The sequence below is a fragment of the Capricornis sumatraensis genome, chromosome 8 (assembly GCF_032405125.1).
Source record: "Capricornis sumatraensis isolate serow.1 chromosome 8, serow.2, whole genome shotgun sequence".
NCBI classification, from domain to species: Eukaryota; Metazoa; Chordata; class Mammalia; order Artiodactyla; family Bovidae; genus Capricornis; species Capricornis sumatraensis.
In genome coordinates this window covers 48351317-48368684 of record NC_091076.1, presented here as the reverse complement: position 1 = coordinate 48368684, position 17368 = coordinate 48351317, and the positions used below count along the sequence as shown (strand labels likewise).

The following is a 17368-nucleotide window of genomic DNA, read 5'->3' as shown; positions in this document are numbered from 1 at the left end:
AAGGTTGGGGGTACTGACTTTAAGTGTTCAGGAAGTTGGCAGACAGTTATTAAATCACTGGTAGCCTGATGCCAGCCAGGCTGGGAATTGTTATACCACGGAAATCAGCAAACACTCAGATCAGGGCTTTTTAGAGAACTGGTTTACCAGCACAGCTGGGGATAGGGATACAAGGACAGAAAAACACCACCTACGAGCACAGAGATCACTACAGATCCTGCACAAGGAGAAGCCCTGTTCTATACCTGAGAAAATTAGATGTCTATTTTGAAGGTGATGGTGATGATGATAGCTAACACTTAGTGACATTTATTATGGATCAAGGACAGTTGCTTTCGAACTGTGGTGCTGGAGAAGACTCTTGAGAATCCTTGGACAGTAAGGAGATCAAACCAGTTAATCCTAAAGGAAATCAACCCTGAATGTCCATTGGAAGGACTGGTGCTGAAGTTGAAGCTCCGATACTTTGGCCAACTCATTGGGAAAGATCCTGATGCTGGGAGAGACTGAAGGCAGGAGGAGAAGAACGGGGCAGAGGATGAGATGGTTGGATGGCATCAGAAGCTCAATGGACGTGAGTTTGAGCAAACTCTGGGAGATAGTGAAGGACAGGGAAGCCTGGCCTGCTGCAGTCCATGGGGTTGCAAAGAGTCAGACGTGACTGAGCGACTGAACAACAACAACAAAGGACAGTTCTAAGCACTTTACTTGTATTAACTCATTTAGGTCTCAAAACAAGTCTACGATAAAGGGACTATTCTTATGATTCCAATTTTACAGATGGGTACAGAGAAGTGGATTATGTAGTCATGAAACTAGAGTGGACTTGAACCCCAGCAGTCTGGCTCCAGAGTCCCGAGTTGTTCAGCTTTCTCCTGAATTGTATGTTTAACAGACACTTCATCACACTCTCTATCTGAATTTCTCTGTTTATTAAAGACAGAAGCAAACTCTCCAGGATCTGCTCTCCTGATCTCAAACCCATGGGACAAGAGAGGCAGAGCCCTTTGCAAGACATCTTGCTTTTGTGAGTGTTAGTCACTCAGTCATACCAGACTCTTTTGCAACCCTGTGGACTGTAGCCCACTAGGCTCCTCTGTCTACGAGACTTTCCCAGCAAGAATACTGGAGTGGGTGGTCAGTCCCTTCTCCAGGGGATCTGATTGACCCAGGGATGGAACCTGGGTCTCCTGCCTTGCAGGCAGATTCTTTACCATCTGAGCCACCAGGGAAGATTTCAGAACTTTAAATTTGGACAGATTTTTACATTAACATGCTGAAAGGGAAAAGCAATTGGATTTTAAAAAGTAGTCAGGTTTTTTTTTTAATGAAAGAAAAGTTATATTTGCTATTAAGCCTTTGAGAAAGTGGCTTGTTAATAAAATTAACTCATTCTAACAAAGTGTTACTTATGATCTCATTATCATTTATTACTATTAATAATAATTTTTATAATATCAGCAAGTTTGCCATAATGATATTAAGTGATGTAATGTTTTAGTGGCTTAAAATCACTTTGTCATTCTGTGAAGGATCACAAAATTCCATGAAAGAAAATAAGAGGCTTTATTAATGCCCTAACTCCCTGGGAGTGTTGGAGAGATGAGTTGCTTGTTCAAGTATGTACAGCTAGTAAGTGATGAATTTGAACCTGAATCCAGACTTTCAGATTCTCAAACATTTCTGCAAGACTGTATTGGCATTGGAACGTGTCACTGAGCTAGAACTTGCCACTTACTAGGCTCCCCACAACTCTCCAGGGAGCCAATGAGATGCAGGGAGATGGACAGCATCAGGCACCCTTCAGGGAGCCAAATAATCATAATAAAGATAACAGCATATTAAAGCTTCTGTTTTTCCAAAGCATTACCATATAAAAGTACAAATAGAGGGAAGAGAATTCAAAAGATGGCTAGACATTATTTGATCACAAATAATATTTTAACACTTTTGTGTACATGAAAGAAAAAATTCAGAGGATAATCTCAAAGTTTTATTCAAAAGAGTGGATTCTTTTTTCTTGGGTTGGAAAATATCAAATAAGGAAACTATTAGCAAAAACAACAGCTTTTTACATGCTAGGAGAAATGCTAAGAGCTTTCCATACATTATCTCACTTAATACTTGATAAGAATCCTATGCTGAAAGTACTATTACTTTAAAAAATGGGAACTGAATCTTACATAGGATTATTTGCCCAAAGTTACATAGTCAACAAGTGGGAGATGCCACTTTATACCATTTTCCAGATTTACAAAAGATAATTGAGTCTGTTTCTGTTTTGTAAGTAAATTCATTGTATCATTTCTTTTTTAGATTCCACATATAAAAGAATGAGATTCTGGTTGTAAGGGGGAGGGATGGGAGGAAGGAATAGGTAGGGAGTTTAGGAGGGGCATGTACTCTGCTGTATTTAAAATAGATAAACAACAAGGGGCTTCCCAGGTGGTGCTAGTGGTAAAGAACACACCTCGCAATGCAGGAGACTTAAGAAATGTGGGTCTGATCTCTGGAGGATCCCCTGGAGATCCCCTGCAGAAGGAAACAGCAACCCACTCCAGTATTCTTGCCTGGGAAATCCCATGGACAGCAGAGCCTGGCAGGTGACGGTCCATGGGGTCGCAAAGAGTTGAACACGACTGAGCCACTAAATAACAACAATAAGAACCAACAAAGACCTACTACTGTCTAGCACATGGAACTCCACTCAATGTTCTGTGGCAGCCTGAATGGTAGGGGAGTTTGGGGGAGAATGGGTACATGTATATGTGTGGCTGAGTCCCTTTGCTGTTCACCTGAAGCTATCACATTGTTTGTTAATTGGCTACACGTCAGTACAAAATAAAAAGTTAATAAGAATAAGATAATTGTCCTGCTAGCACTGAGATACACATGTAAAAAACACACACACACAATTATCACTTGGCAAATCCTTATGAAAGGAGACTTGTATTTAAAGCCTTGGCTCAAAGCTATGCTCTTGCTTGCGGTACTAGTTACAGCTGACGCAGATGATTTTGAAATCTGCACCCAGAAAAACTTAAAATGCCCTCTCCTTTCCTTGCTCAAATAAGAACATGGCAAAACCTATTACATGCAATAAACAGAAATGGTTTGAGCGATTATAGAGTGAATTTGGACCGTGTAGGCAAATAATCAAGATCATTTCTACCTTACTCCTTTGACTTAGTAGTTGTTTTCCGACCTGATTCATTCAAGTGATGACTTCCACCTTCTGCCCCACTCTCTTGGTGGAGGTGAACATCATCCTGATTCAGTTTTGCCTCCTTGATAAGGAAATAGCTGCCTTCTGCACAAAGAGGGAAATAATGGCAAATGTGCAACTAGCACTTGGGATCTGAAGTCAGCATCAACCACTATGCTTGCTCAGTTATGGACTGCATTTAGACACTTCAGGAATGTTATGATTTGGGGAGAGGGCTGTGATGTGGTGGGTCCACATCTAAGTTCTGGCTGTTTCCCATCAGCTGAGCTGCCTGACCTCTAGGAACCTCCGTTTTTATCTGATAATTAAGCCTCACTCATACCCACTCATAGAGGATAATGAGGTTTCTGGATTCATCAACCACAATGCAGCCCACAAACATTAGGTGCTTTATTGTTGTAATTACTGTAATTAGAATGGATTCAGAAATCAGCTTCGTTTCTCTTGCTCATAATCAAACAATGGAAACCCATGAGTTGTTGTTGTTTTTTTTTTTAACTCTGACTTGTAAGCAGTATCTGGAGAAGGGAATGGCTACCCACTCCAGTATTCTTGCCTGGAGAATCCCACCGACAGAGGAGCCTGGCAGGCTATAGTCCATGGGGTCACAAAGAGTCAGACATGACTGAAGTGACTTAACATGCACGTAGGCTATTTATTGGGAAATATTGAAACTTCTGTCCATGTGAGTCTCAGTGAGCTTGAGAAAACTGCTGCCCACATTATTACGTGGGATGCCACCCCAAAGTGGAGTGAGCTTAGCTGCAGCTTATGGCCTCCGTCACTACTTCACCCCCTCAACTTGAAGTCACTCAGACTTTCCTCTTTCACCAAGCAGGGCCCATGCAATACCTTCAGACTTCATGAGATGAAAACTTTTGAAAGGGAGCTCTCTAACTTTCCCAAGGAAAGCTGGCTCACAATTCCCACACTGTACTTTGGGCTGAGCCTCTAATACTTTCCTTGAAGATCCAGAAACACTTACTGTGTTAACAACATTAAGCACACTGTAACATTTCACTTTCTAGCATGTTCTTTTGTGTCTGCACAAAATTTGACTGCTTTAGGGTTTTCAGTATTTCTATTAGGATCAATAAAATATTATTAATGCTATTACCATGAGGTTTTTCTAAAGTAATCCCCAGAAAGTTAATTCAGTATTTAGAAGAAAGACACCCAGAAAAAACAACAACAACAACAACAACTTTTCCCCCTCAAAACCTTCAAATCTTAGTCAAATTTGTCCACAGTATATTATCTGGGAGCCTGGCTTTTTTGTCTCCTGGTGCTAAGTGGGCCAGTGGACTAAGCACACACAGGAAACCTGCCCAATTCCTTTAAGCCAGCCATGAAGGGAGGGAGGCCACATAAGTGGATCCGCTGGTCACAGAAACATAAACACGAACCTAGAACCTAACACAGAGCCTCGCACAAGTCAAGCAATTGATTAGAGCTTGATAGACTGAATTAATCTAGACACTTACAAGTTAGGGGCCCAAAACATCACCCAAAGTAGCACAGGTCACCCTGTAACTGAAGATGTTTCTGCGCCCAGCTATTTACAACATCTGGGAACTTGCTGCCTCATGCATGTTGCTTAGAGGGGGAAGGTACACACTATTACTTTTGCCTTTGAAAGGGAGCTCAGGGTGACCCCAAACTTCTGAGGAACAAAGTTCAATCTTTACATTAAAGCAATTATTACAAAATGCAGGCTGTGCACCTGACATTCAATTTCTGAATGTTTTATGTCTCCTGGAATTCACTGATTCACATTCTAGCAAATACAGAATTTATTGGGCTTCTCAAATGTCAGTGTTCTCAAGTTCAGAACTGCATAGGCTTTGGGGGGCTTGTTATAAACAGAGATGCCTGAATTCTACTCTTGCAGATTCTGAGATTCTGATTTGTAGGTGTGGATTTTTTTCTTTCTCCAAACTTTTCACTGATAATTTTTTTTTTTTTTTGGTAGTAAGTTCAGGAATTTGCAAAATACAACTCAGTGACCTAGCAGAAGGTTCCTCTGATGTGGACAGAGAATGACCAAGGCAAGTCAACAGATTTTCCTTTCTCCTTAACAAGCAAGAGAGTCTTCTAGAACAAGGTCTCATTTTAATCAGGTTCTCAGGTGGTGCAGAGGCACCTTGGAGTTTGAGAAATACTATATTCAACACACAAAAACAGAATAGAACTTGTTTTTTTTCAGGGGGGAGGTTCAGGGGAGTTCAGAGAGAGAGATGAAGCAGCATATCACCGAGGGATCTTGTTAAAAACACAGATTCTGACTTATTCTCAGATGCCACATTTTTAACATTTCCAGTGATGCTGCTGCTGCTGCTGTTGCTTGGAACACATTTTGAGTAACAAAGGTTAAGAGTGAAGGCTGGAGGCAGGGAGCAGAAGTTCCACAAACCGACGTCAAGTCCTGGTTTCCCGACCTTACTAGCTGTGTGACAGTGGGCTGGTTACTTCTTTATCAGAAAAATGGGAGTTGAGGGGAGCAAAGAATAGCACTGATCCATGTACAGGTGTGAGAGCTGGACCATAAAGAAGGCTGAGCACCAAAGAATTGATGATTTCAAACTGGTGCTGGAGAAGACTTTTGAGAGTCCCCTGGACAGTAAGGAGATCAAACCAGTCCATCCTAAAGGAAATCAACCCTGGATATTCATTGGAAGGACTGATGCTTTGGCCACCTGATGGAAAGAGCTGACTCATTGGGAAAGACCCTGATGCTGGGAAAGATTGAAGGTGGGAGAAGAAGGGAAGGACAGAGGATGAGATGGTTGGATGGCATCACCTACTCAATGGGCATGAGTTTGAGCAAACTCTGGGAGATGGTGAAGGACAGGGAAGCCTGGCATGCTGCAGTCTATGGGGTCACAGAGTCAGACACACTTAGCGACTGAACAACAAGAGTATTTGGGTGAGAACTGTATCTCAGCACAGAAGCACTTACAAGGTGCTTACCACAGCTCAAGGACATAGTAACAAACTGACATGCTAACAAATGGGACTCTATCACAGAAAGTTATCAACTTCTCATTTTAAGATTAAGCTGTAATAACCTAGAGGGGTGGGAAAAGGTGGGAGGTGGGAGAGAGATTCAAGAATGAGGGGACATATGTACACCTATGGTTAATTCATGTTGATGTATGACAGAAGTCAAATCAATATTGTAAAGCAATCATCAATCAATTAAAAATCGATAAATTTTTTTTTTAAGTTAAGTTTTCAGTCTCATGAAAGCCACCTGAATGAGCGTTTCTGCCTGGCAGTCTCGGTTGCCACACTGCTTTGCCAAATTATATACAAGTTTAGCTGCAACTGTGTTTTCTGGTCACGGGCTTCGGCTGAGCAGGATGATACTCCAAGGACTGAGACCCACATATTCAGACTGTGGGTGCTCCCTGGGCTGCTGCCGACCCACTGGGTCTGGAAGCACAGGGTCACAGTGGGACTAGGCTAGTTCTATTCCATGGTGGTTGCTATTTCCAGCTCATGTTTATGAAATACATATAATTTTAAGGCTTTACCAAGAGAGAGCCTTCCCTCTGTGGTTGATTTTCAGAGTCATAATTACCCTCTTATTACAAGTCAGTGTTCTGGGCTCTGACTCCCCTGGGTTCTCATGGCCAGCTCGTGGGACAGCCAGAGGTATAACACTGGTCAAATCTGCTGACCATGCCATTCCAAGCTAGCAGACTTGGCAGCCTTGTCAAGGGTTTGAGTGGGTTTGGAAGTGGCTCGAGCAGAATCTTGCTTCTCTGAAAGAAATCTGCTTCATGGTCTGAGTTGCCCACTTTTAAAACTCTGAATGCTCTGAACAAGAGCCTGGTGCTAAGACTGTCACGATTTGAGAGTAGAGGATTACCAGGACAGCCAATGACCAATATCCTCCAGCATCCTCTAAGGTCCAAGAGAATGATTGTAGAAACATAGGTGTCATGGAATTTTAGAGTGACACATAACTCAGGGTTACAACAACAGCAAGATGCTCAGATAACTGTGTTATCAACATTCTCATGTGCAAGGAGTCATTAAGCACCTTGCTCTACTTTCTCCAGCTCAAATTTCCTCTTTGACTGCTCCCTGCATTCTAGCCTTTAATCAGGGGAAGTAAGACTCTTTTCCTGTGATTAGATACCCTGGTAGCCAGAGGGAATTCTTCCAGGCATGAATATTCTTTCATTAATGACAGTCTCCTTTTTTCTCTTTTTCTTTCTTGTTCTTTTTAAATCGTCACTCACAACTGAGATGATTTCTCCCTTATTTTAAATAAACTTCTAATTAGCTAAATAGTTCACAGATATGAGTTAAAGCCAAAATGTTGGTTCTGCCTCTTCTTGCTCCCCCCACACCTCCCTACTATTTAGCACCAATATAGGGCTTGCATGCATGCATGCTAAGTTGCTTCAGTCGTGTCCGACTTTGTGCAACCCTGTGGACAGCAGCCCACTGGGCTCCTCTGTCCATGGGATTCTCCAGGCAAGAATACGGGAGTGGGTTGCCATCTACTTCTCTTCAATTTAGGGCAGCAGTCCCCAAACCTTTTTGGCACTGAGGGACAGGTTTGGTGGAAAACAAGTTTTACATGGACCAGGGGTGGTTTGGAGATGATTCAAGCACATTACATTAACTGTGCCCTTTATTTCTATTACTGTTACATCAGCTTCAGCTCAGATCATCAGGCAATAGACCCTGGAGGTTGGGTGCGCCTCATTAAGGGGATTTGCAGATGGGATAGAGGGACCCAGCAAAAAGTCCTCGCATGAGAACAGACAGTGGGGCAAGAAAATGGATTCTCTCTCCTCTTTGCTAGAAGCCAAGACCCCAATCCCGATAGCCAGGCAGCAAATAGGTACCTCTTCAGAAAAGGGCTCTGTGGTCCCCATGGAAGCAAGTCCTCTTGGATTTCCTGGTGAGTTGCCAGGAGTCTGCTGGCCTGGGTTCAGCACTGCTGTGCACGGTACTGCCCTTTCTGGACCATGCGTGGTGGGTCCTGAGATAAGGAGCACCAGGTCCTCTCAACTACCTCTCTCATAAGAGGTAGTAGGTTTGGGAGAAGGGAGAGGGAGATGAGGAAAGATACTTTGTTTCAGGAAAACATGAGCTCCCAGTAGAAAGGAAAGACTTGAGCTGATAAAAGAAAGACTTTATTCCCTTGGAAGAAAGAATACCTGCCACAGAATCCCAATCCCAAATCCAAGTATAGGGGGAAGCTGGAGAGCAAGGGACAATGAGGTGTTTGACAGCGGATGCAACCCATGGGCAAAGCTGGGTCCCTGGGGAAGGGAAAACACATTCTTTAGACCATGTGAAAAAGTATCAATATATGGCAGGTGGGTCCTCAGTCCTGAACTTTGGTTAAGCCAAATGAGCTTTTAAAAACAAAGGAAAACTGCTGTTTCTGATGGGGGTCATAGATATTTAATGAACATACGTGCACTGAAGACCTAGCTCAGGGATTTTTATGGTAATTAGAGAAGGATGAGCCCTGAAGAGTTGATGCTTTCGAATTGTGGTGCTGGAGAAAAGTCTTGAGAGTCCCTTGGACTGCAAGGAGATCCAAGCAGTCAATTCTAAAGGAAATCAGTCCTGAATATTCATTGGAAGGACTGATGCTGAGGCTGAAGCTCCAATACTTTGGGCACCTGATGTGAAAAACTGACTCATTTGAAAAGACCCTGATGCTGGGAAAGATTGAAGGTGGGAGGAGAAAGGGGTGGCAGAGGCTGAGATGGTTGGATGGCATCACCAACTCAATGGACATGAGTTTGAGCAAACTCTGGGAGATAGTGAAGGACAGGGAAGCCTGGCATACTGCAGTCCATGGGCTGGCAAAGAGTCCGACATGATTTAGCAACCGAACGACAACAAAATTAAAATACATACTGAATAAAACACAAGCTCCCTTAGTCTTTTTCCTTAACACAGTGATTATTATTATTTTCATGCTAACTCATTGTGGAAACCCATAGCTTTGCCAGCAAAACAACACCCTGCCACCGTTAAAAGTATGTTACAATTTGTGGCTGTGGACCCAGTATTTGACATGGAGTGGTGTTCTATTTCCACCCAATTTAATTATATGCTCCCTTTATATATCGTGGATAGCTCACACTAGCGGAATTGTTTTGGCTGGTGAAAAACTGGCCATGACTTGTCATAATAGGCTGGTTTATAGAACCACTGAAGTATAGCTACTGCCCATCATTCGAGAATTATGGCACCATAACAACCCTTTATTTACATATACTGCTGAGACAGTAAAAAAAGCAAATAGATTTCTTAAGTTGAGACAGCAGAAATCTCCCCCTAGGGCATGTGGCCCTCGGTGCAGCAGTAACATCGGCAAGCCTAAATAACTTCAGTGTTTGGCGTCTGTGTTTCAGCAACACATCATTTCATGGGCAGTTCGCAACATTCTAATAATAAAATGGAGTCTAAATTTGGAGTTGGGCTTCACCAACAGTAGATGGTAATGTACACAGCGGAATCTCTATGTGATTTGTGAGGAAGGTTTAAATTTGCTAATCACACTCCCACTGAGAGATTCCACAGAGGGCCTGAAGTGGAATCAGATGGCAAAGCCTTCAGCCAGGAGAGCCTGACCTAGTTAACGTTAACTCAGATCCTGCATCTGAGTAAAGTCAGGGATTTTTTCATCTTCAGACTCTGAAAGAGTCTTAGCTTTCCCCTCATACAACAGAAACCCTCTATAAATCCACACCATCCCTGCCTCTCTCCCGCTTTTTTTGCCTACTCCATTTTGTCCTCTTCATGATCTCTGGGGAAAATTTTACTGGTGTAAAGCATCATTGCTCTCATTGACTGTCTTGATAGTTCATGTAAATTGCCTTCTCCTGTTTCTTTTGGAGTTGCACTAGACTTGTTTGTAATACACACATTTTAAAAGCTTCCTCCAAAACATCTCCTCTTCACTTCTGTTTCTAGGGTGGTGTATTCACCCTCAGGTGCCCTTTAGCTTCTAGTAAAGTCCCATGTCTGCCTGTGAAAGGGTAGTGCGTGGTCATTACGACTCAGATTGTTACCAGTCTTTCTGCAGTGACACACAAGTGGTCCAAAGGGGGCAGATACTTCAAAGGGCATCCTGTTCCTTCGGGCTGCTGAGACCTGGGAAGGTGTGGAGAGGATAGGGAGAGGGCTCCAGACAGCACCTTGCAGGCCCCTGCAGCTGGCCTGCTGAGCCCTTGGGATTCTGCAAAGCGACTGGCTCCTGTAATTGCCAACTTCCATCAGGGGGTTAAGAGGCTGAGCCAGCATGGGCGGAATCCACCTCTCTGGGAGAGCGCTTGGGTTGGTGATGCTTGAGAGAGCGGTCTGGCAGGTCTGCCTCCCCCCACCATCCTACCCCCTATCCCCCCCACCCCAGCCTCCCCCCGGTGGTGGGAGCCCAGGGCACTCACCTCCAGAGGCCAGGCCGGCACAGCTGCCTCCATGCTGGCAGGGCCCGCGCTCGCAGGCGTCGGGGTAGAGCACGCAGCCCAGCTTCAGCTCCGTCAGGCCCACCACCTCGGCAAAGCTGCTGCGCTTGTTCTGCAGTGGCAGCTCATTGTCATTCAGCACCACGGAATCCAGGCAGCCCTGGAAGCCACTCAGCACCTGCGTGGCCCGTGCGTCAGTCAGGCTGCGGATGCTGTCCGCCTGCACCAGGGCCCCGAAGTAGATGGCGCTCTCGGTCCCCAGCTTCTGGAAGTAGAGGGGCGCCCGGCGGCGCTCCACGTAGCTGTCGTCCAGGGCCAGGCTGGTGAAGTTGCGGTTGAGCTCCAGGAAGACTGAGTGCCAGCTCCCGTCGTTGACAGCACGGCCCGAGATGCCCAGGATGCCGGGGCCGCTGCCGCAGTCCAGCTGAAACCACAGCCTGCCGTCCACGATCTGCACGGAACCAACACCGGGGCGCTTTTCAACGTGCATCTGGCCATGTGCTCTTGGGCACCCCATTCCCAACCCCCGTTCCCAACTGGGCTGTTGATCCACGTACAAATCTGCTATGGTTTGCTTTTTAATAATTATGCTTTCTCTTCATTATATGCCATGCAAATGCATACCTGAGATTTCACAAATTGACTTGTAATTAGCAATAGGAGTGCAGGCTCAGAAATCCACACTAATATTTCAGAATATTCCTATTGTGTCCATCTTCATCCTTTAAAAATTCACCGCAGTTTTCTGTTTAGGGGGGTCATTTATTCTGTGCGCCCTTCCAAACTATGACCAGCACAGAGTGAGTTCTGTAAACTCAATATTCATTTACAAATATTTATTGAACATCTACTGTGTGCCAAGCAGAGGGGCAGTGCCTGTGAGGACCACTGAGCAGAGCTGTCACCCCTGTCCTCCTGGGGCTTCTATTTGAGTGGGGACACGGCCATGAGTCAAATAAGCCCAGAAGCACATGTATATGCCCCAAGAAAGTCTGTGTGACTGTGCTGTAGGTGGTGAAGGAGGCCACGTAGATGTCTTACTTTCCAGCTTCATGCATGTGTAAAGTTTATAAACTCTCTTATTAAGTGCTAGCCATCTCCTTACAATAGTTCTTCAGGGTTGCTATTCATCATTTAGGTTAAGATTATCTTAAAAAGTCCTCACGGCTTGGCCAGTTGCTAGGAACATATGTATATTCACTGCTACATTAAAAAGGGATAACCAACAAGGACCTACTGTACAGCAGAGGGAACTCTGCTCAGTGTTATGTGGCAGCCTGGATGGGAGGGGCTTTGGGGGAGATTATATGGCTGAGTCTCTTCGCTGTTCACCTGAGACTATAACAACACTTACTCAGCTATATCTCAATACAAAATAAAAAATTTAAGAAAAAAAGAATGGATGTGTATTTCATGACCTCAGGAGCTCCAGAAGGATCTGGCTAACTGTGCACACCTTACAGATACTCCCAGCCCCTGGTCTGGGGTCAGCTACAGAGAACGGCCTGCTGTTTCTGTTGCCCTGGTGAGGGAAGGCACCCAGGTCTCCCCCACCCCGAGCAGACTAACTCCAAAAGGACAGCAAACTCAGGGACATGTGCCACCAGAGGATGCCAGCAGGCCGAATGCTGCTGGGCCAGTCCTGGTCCTCCAGGGAGAGCCAGGATCAGCTGCTGTGGAGGAGACAGGCTGGCCTTTCCTCTGTTGCCCAGCCTCATGTGCATTTCTCAGAGATGCAAGATGGTATGAGGATCTGGGAAATGAAGGCCAGAGCACTGTCTCGTCAGCAAGTCAGTATTGGGCCATGAAGGGTTTCACGGCCAGAAAGCATGAAACAGAAGCTATAGTTCTGCCCTTTGTGAACCAGCAGAAGAACCCAGTGGAGGCCAGCCTCTGAGTCACACCAGGGCAGCCAGCCTTCACCTAGGATCTGCCAACAGGTGCAGTCTTGTGCCAGGACCTGGGGAGAGAGCAGGAGCTTGTAGAGAGAGAAAGGGAAATGGGCAGAGGGGAAGGCATGGGGGCGCTCAGAGCACTGGGGCTAGGGAAGTGCCAGTGTCACAGAAATAACCTGAATCCGTCTTTCCAAGATGCATTTGGCTCCTGACAGACCTGTTAGGGACGGGTACACCACCACTCACCCTCACAAATGGGATACTTTTCTATGCCTCAGCATTTTTTGCAGGCAACTAATTCCTAGGGACTCTCACTTCTGCCACTGAGACTCCATGAACTCATTGGCACCCTCTCTTCCTACATATAAAGTTTATGCCACATAATATGTGTATATGAAAGGCAGGAGGCTCTGTGAACCAGGCAGAGCCTTGGGATTTAGGAACGAGAAATCAAATTCCAGCTTTGTCATGTATCACACAAGTTCCCTAGAGAGAACTGGTTGGCGTCTGGGATTGAAAAGTGAAAGTGTTAGTTTTTCAGTCCTGTCTGACTCTTTGCAACCCCATGCACTAGCCCGCCAGGCTTCTCTGTCCATGGGATTCTCCAGGCCAGAATACTGGAGTGGGTTGGCATTCCCCTCACCGGGGATCTTCCCAACCCAGGGATTAAACCCAGGTCTCCCACATTGTAGGCAGATTCTTTACTGTCTGAACCACCAGGGAAGCTCTGGGTTTAAGACCCCTTATAGAGAAATCAAAGAGAACTGCTGTGGCTTATTTTACAAGGAGAATGAGTCCACTACAGAATTGTCAGCCGCCTTGTACACGGTACATACATCCTGTGCTTGGTAATACAAATGTATGCAGGCAAAAAGACTGGAGACAAATTTTTATTTTCAGAGATCATTCATGTGTAATCTATGCTGTTGTTTTTGTCATTTTTTTGGTTGTTGTTCAACAAAATGTACTGAATGAATATTGTAAATCATTCCAGAATACTTGCTCAGTGACAACTCCTGGATAACATCCATATTTTTATTTCAATATCAGTAATAAAACTATCAAATGTGACTTTGGGGACTACCTGCCTCTGGCACAGTCCATCTGCTGTAGTGTTCAGTGGCTGTAGAGTCTATAGGGGTCCCCAGTCTATCAAGGAAAATCCTGGAGTGAGGGTACACACCATCTAAGGTTTTGTAAAAGGATGTATTTAATTAATATATTACTTGGTACATTCCCCTCCTTAACCCTAACCCCCATCTCTTGGGATAATAATCAAGCTATAAATTCATCCAGGAGAACTTATGTGGCTCTGATGTAGTCACATACATAGATGCTCTATCACTAAGGAAGACAAAATTATCCCATAGTAATACAGTGTATTGTTAAGCTTACTGTTTTGTTTTCCCTATTGAAAAAAATAACAGTAACAACACAGCTGAGTGAATAGAAAGCCACATACTTAAACGACCCCCAGCTTTTGAAAACAAAAGTGACTCATACTTTCTAAATTCTAGGAGTTTCGAATTTTAAGCCTTGTCTAGATGACAAACTAGAATGCTGATACCAAAATCTACCTTGTAAAAAGTCAATATCTGGTTATTTTACAAGTATATTATGCCAAGAGGTGGAGAAGGCAATGGCATCCCACTCCAGTACTCTTGCCTGGAGAATCCCATGGACAGAGGAGCCTGGTAGGCTGCAGTCCATGGGATCGCTACTAGTCAGACACGACTGAGTGACTTCACTTTCACTTTTCACTTTCATGCATTGGAGAAGGAAATGGCAACCCACTCCAGTGTTCTTGCCTGGAGAATCCCAGGGACGGGGGAGCCTGGTGGGCTGCCATCTATGGAGTCGCACAGAGTCGGACACAACTGAAGCGACTTAGCATGCCAAGAGGAAGAGAGAATGCTTTCATATCTGAGTCCTCTCAACTTGGAAAATTATACTCTGATCATATTTAGTTTTTCTGTCTTCAGAATGGAGTTTATCCAGTTTTAAAGAATCTCTCTTTTAAGAGGACAAAGTTTCTTCAAAACAGAGGGCAAGTTAGTTTAACAGAAACTGAAGTGTACGTGAAACTATAAGAAAAGTCTACAGCAAGGATCTGAAATGGTGTGTTTGTCGGGGTGGAGAAGTGGAGACAGGCAGGCAACGTGTTCAATTAAAGCATAATGTCACAAAAGGTGCAGGATTCAGGGTTGTCTGAAATCAGCGATGTGCTTTAATCTGCATCTTCAGCGGCTTGGGTTTAGGGAGACAAATTATCAGAGCTATAAGTCACCTTGTAAGAAAGCAGGATTTTGCATAAGAAAGTATCAATTACAGTGCAAAGTCTGACTGCTTCAGACTGTGTGTGGCTCTGGAAGTGGACACCATTATGAACTTGTAAGAAGGTTACAAATACTCTTTGAAAGGGAATGTGTCGAAAACCTATTTTTAAGATGGCCATTAATAGTTACCTGGCAAACAGTAGGATGGACACAATAAAGGTAAAGTCCTAGTAGAGGCAGAAGGGATTAAGAAGAGGTGGCAAGAATACACAGAACTGCACAAAAAGGTCTTAATGACATGGATAACCACGATGGTGTGATCACTCACTTAGAGCCAGACATCCTGGATGCGAAGTCAAGTGGGCCTTAGGAAGCATCACTACGAACAAAGCCAGTGGAGCTGATGGTATTCCAGCTAAGCTATTTCAAATCCTAAAAGATGATGCGGTTCAAGTGCTGTATTCAATATGCCAGCAAATCTGGGAAACTCAGCAGTGCACAGAGGACTGGAAAATGTTAGTTTTCATTCCAATCCCAAAGAAGGGCAGTTCCAAAGAATGTTCAAAGTACTGAACAATTGCACTCATTTCACATGTTAGTTGGTTATGCTCAAAATCCTTCAAGCTACGTGAACTGAGAATTTCCAGATGTACAAGCTGGGTTTAGAAAAGGAAGAGGAATCAAAGATCAAACTGTCAACATTCGTTGGATCACAAAGAAAGCAAGGGAGTTCCAGAAAAACATCTGCTTCATTGACTATGCAAAAGCCCTTGACTCTGTGGATCACAAGAAACTGTGGGAAATTCTTAAAGAGAAGGAAATACCAGACCAGCTTACTTGTCTCCTGAGAAGCTTGTATGCAGGTCAAGAAGCAACTGTTAGAACCTTATGTGGAACAACAGACTGGTTCAAAATTGTCACCCTGTTATACGCAGAGTACATCATGTGAAATGCCAGGCTGGATGAAGCACCAGCTGGAATCAAGGTTGCTGGGAGAAATATCAACAACCTCAGATATGCAGGTGATACTCCTTTAGTGGCAGAAAGTGAAGAGGAACTAAAGAGCCTCTTGATGAGGGTGAAAGAGGAGAGTGAAAAAGTTTGCTTAAAACTCAACATTCAAACAATGAAGATCATGGCATCTGGGCCCATCACTTCATGGCAAATAGAAGTAGAAAATGTGGAAACAGTGACAGATTTTATTTTCTTGGGCTCCAAGGCTCCAAAATCACTGTGAACAGTGACTTCAGCCATGAGCTTAAAAGACATTTGCTCCCTGGAAGAAAAGCTATAAAAAACTAGACAGAGTATTAAAAAGCAGAGACATCACTTTGCTGACAAACATCCATATAGTCAAAGCTATGGTTTTTCCAGTAGTCATGTATGGATGTGAGAGTTGGACCATAAAGAAGGTTGAGTGGTGAAAAACTGATGCTTTCAAATTGTTTTGCCTGAGAAGATTCTTGAAAGTCCCTTGGACTGCAAGGAGATTACACCAGTCAATCCTAAAGGATATCAACCCTGAATATTCATTGGAAGGACTGATGCTGAAGCCGAAGCGCCAATCTTTGGCCACGTGATGCAAACAGCCAGCTCATTGGAAAAGACTGTGGTGCTGGGAAAGACTGGAGACAAAAGAAGAGAGCAACAGAGGATGGGATGGTTCGATGGCATCGCTGACTCAATGGACATGAACTTGAGCAAATGCCAGGAGACAGTGAAGGACAGGGAAGCCTGGTGTGCTGCAGTCCATGGAGTTGCAAAAGCTGGACATCACTGAGTGACTGAACAACAATATACAGTAGATGCTCAAAAAATACAGTTTTAATGAATACACAATGAATAAATCTCAGTCCTCTGAATCTCTTCTTTAGATAAAAAGTGTAGTACTCCTGATATGCTTGCCACTGCCAGACGCCAGGTCCACTATTGATTAGTTAAGGCAAGTCACTGATGCTCTCTGAACCTCAGTTTTCTTAGAGGTGAAAAAGTAGACACTCACACTTGTGCACAAGAGAGTGAGAATAAAAATACATGGAAGCTGCTGTAAAGCACAGGGAGCTTAGTCTGGTGCTCTGTAATGACCTAGAGGGATGGCGGGATGGGAGGGAGGTTCAAGAGTGGGGATGCAGGTGCACACACACTATTCACACTGTACAGCACAACTAACACAGCCACTTCCCTGGCAGCTCAGATGGCGCAGGAGCTTCCTCACACACAGGGTCATGCAGAGCACTAACGCATACATGTGGAATTTAGAAAGATGGCAACGATAAGCCTGTATGCGAGACAGCAAAAGAGACACAGATGTATAGAACAGTCTTTTGGACTCTGTGGGAGAGGGCGAGGGTGGGATGATTTGGGAGAATGGCATTGAAACATGTATAGTATCATATATGAAACGAATCGCCAGTCCAGGTTCGATGCATGATACTGGATGCTTGGGGCTGGTGCACTGAGACGATCCAGAGGGATGGTATGGGGAGGGAGGAGGGAGGGGTTCAGGATGGGGAACACGTGTGT

The 17368-nt window shown here is 44.4% G+C and overlaps 1 protein-coding gene across 2 annotated transcripts in view; it reads right to left on the bottom strand.

Moving 5' to 3' along the window:
* Positions 1-17368, bottom strand: part of FAT3 (FAT atypical cadherin 3) — a 648324-nt gene that overhangs the window by 15569 nt on the left and 615387 nt on the right. For both annotated transcript variants that reach the window (XM_068978441.1, XM_068978442.1), the window contains exon 21: positions 10657-11125. In XM_068978441.1, the coding sequence (XP_068834542.1) occupies positions 10657-11125 (469 nt within the window). The remainder of the gene's footprint in view (positions 1-10656; positions 11126-17368) is intronic.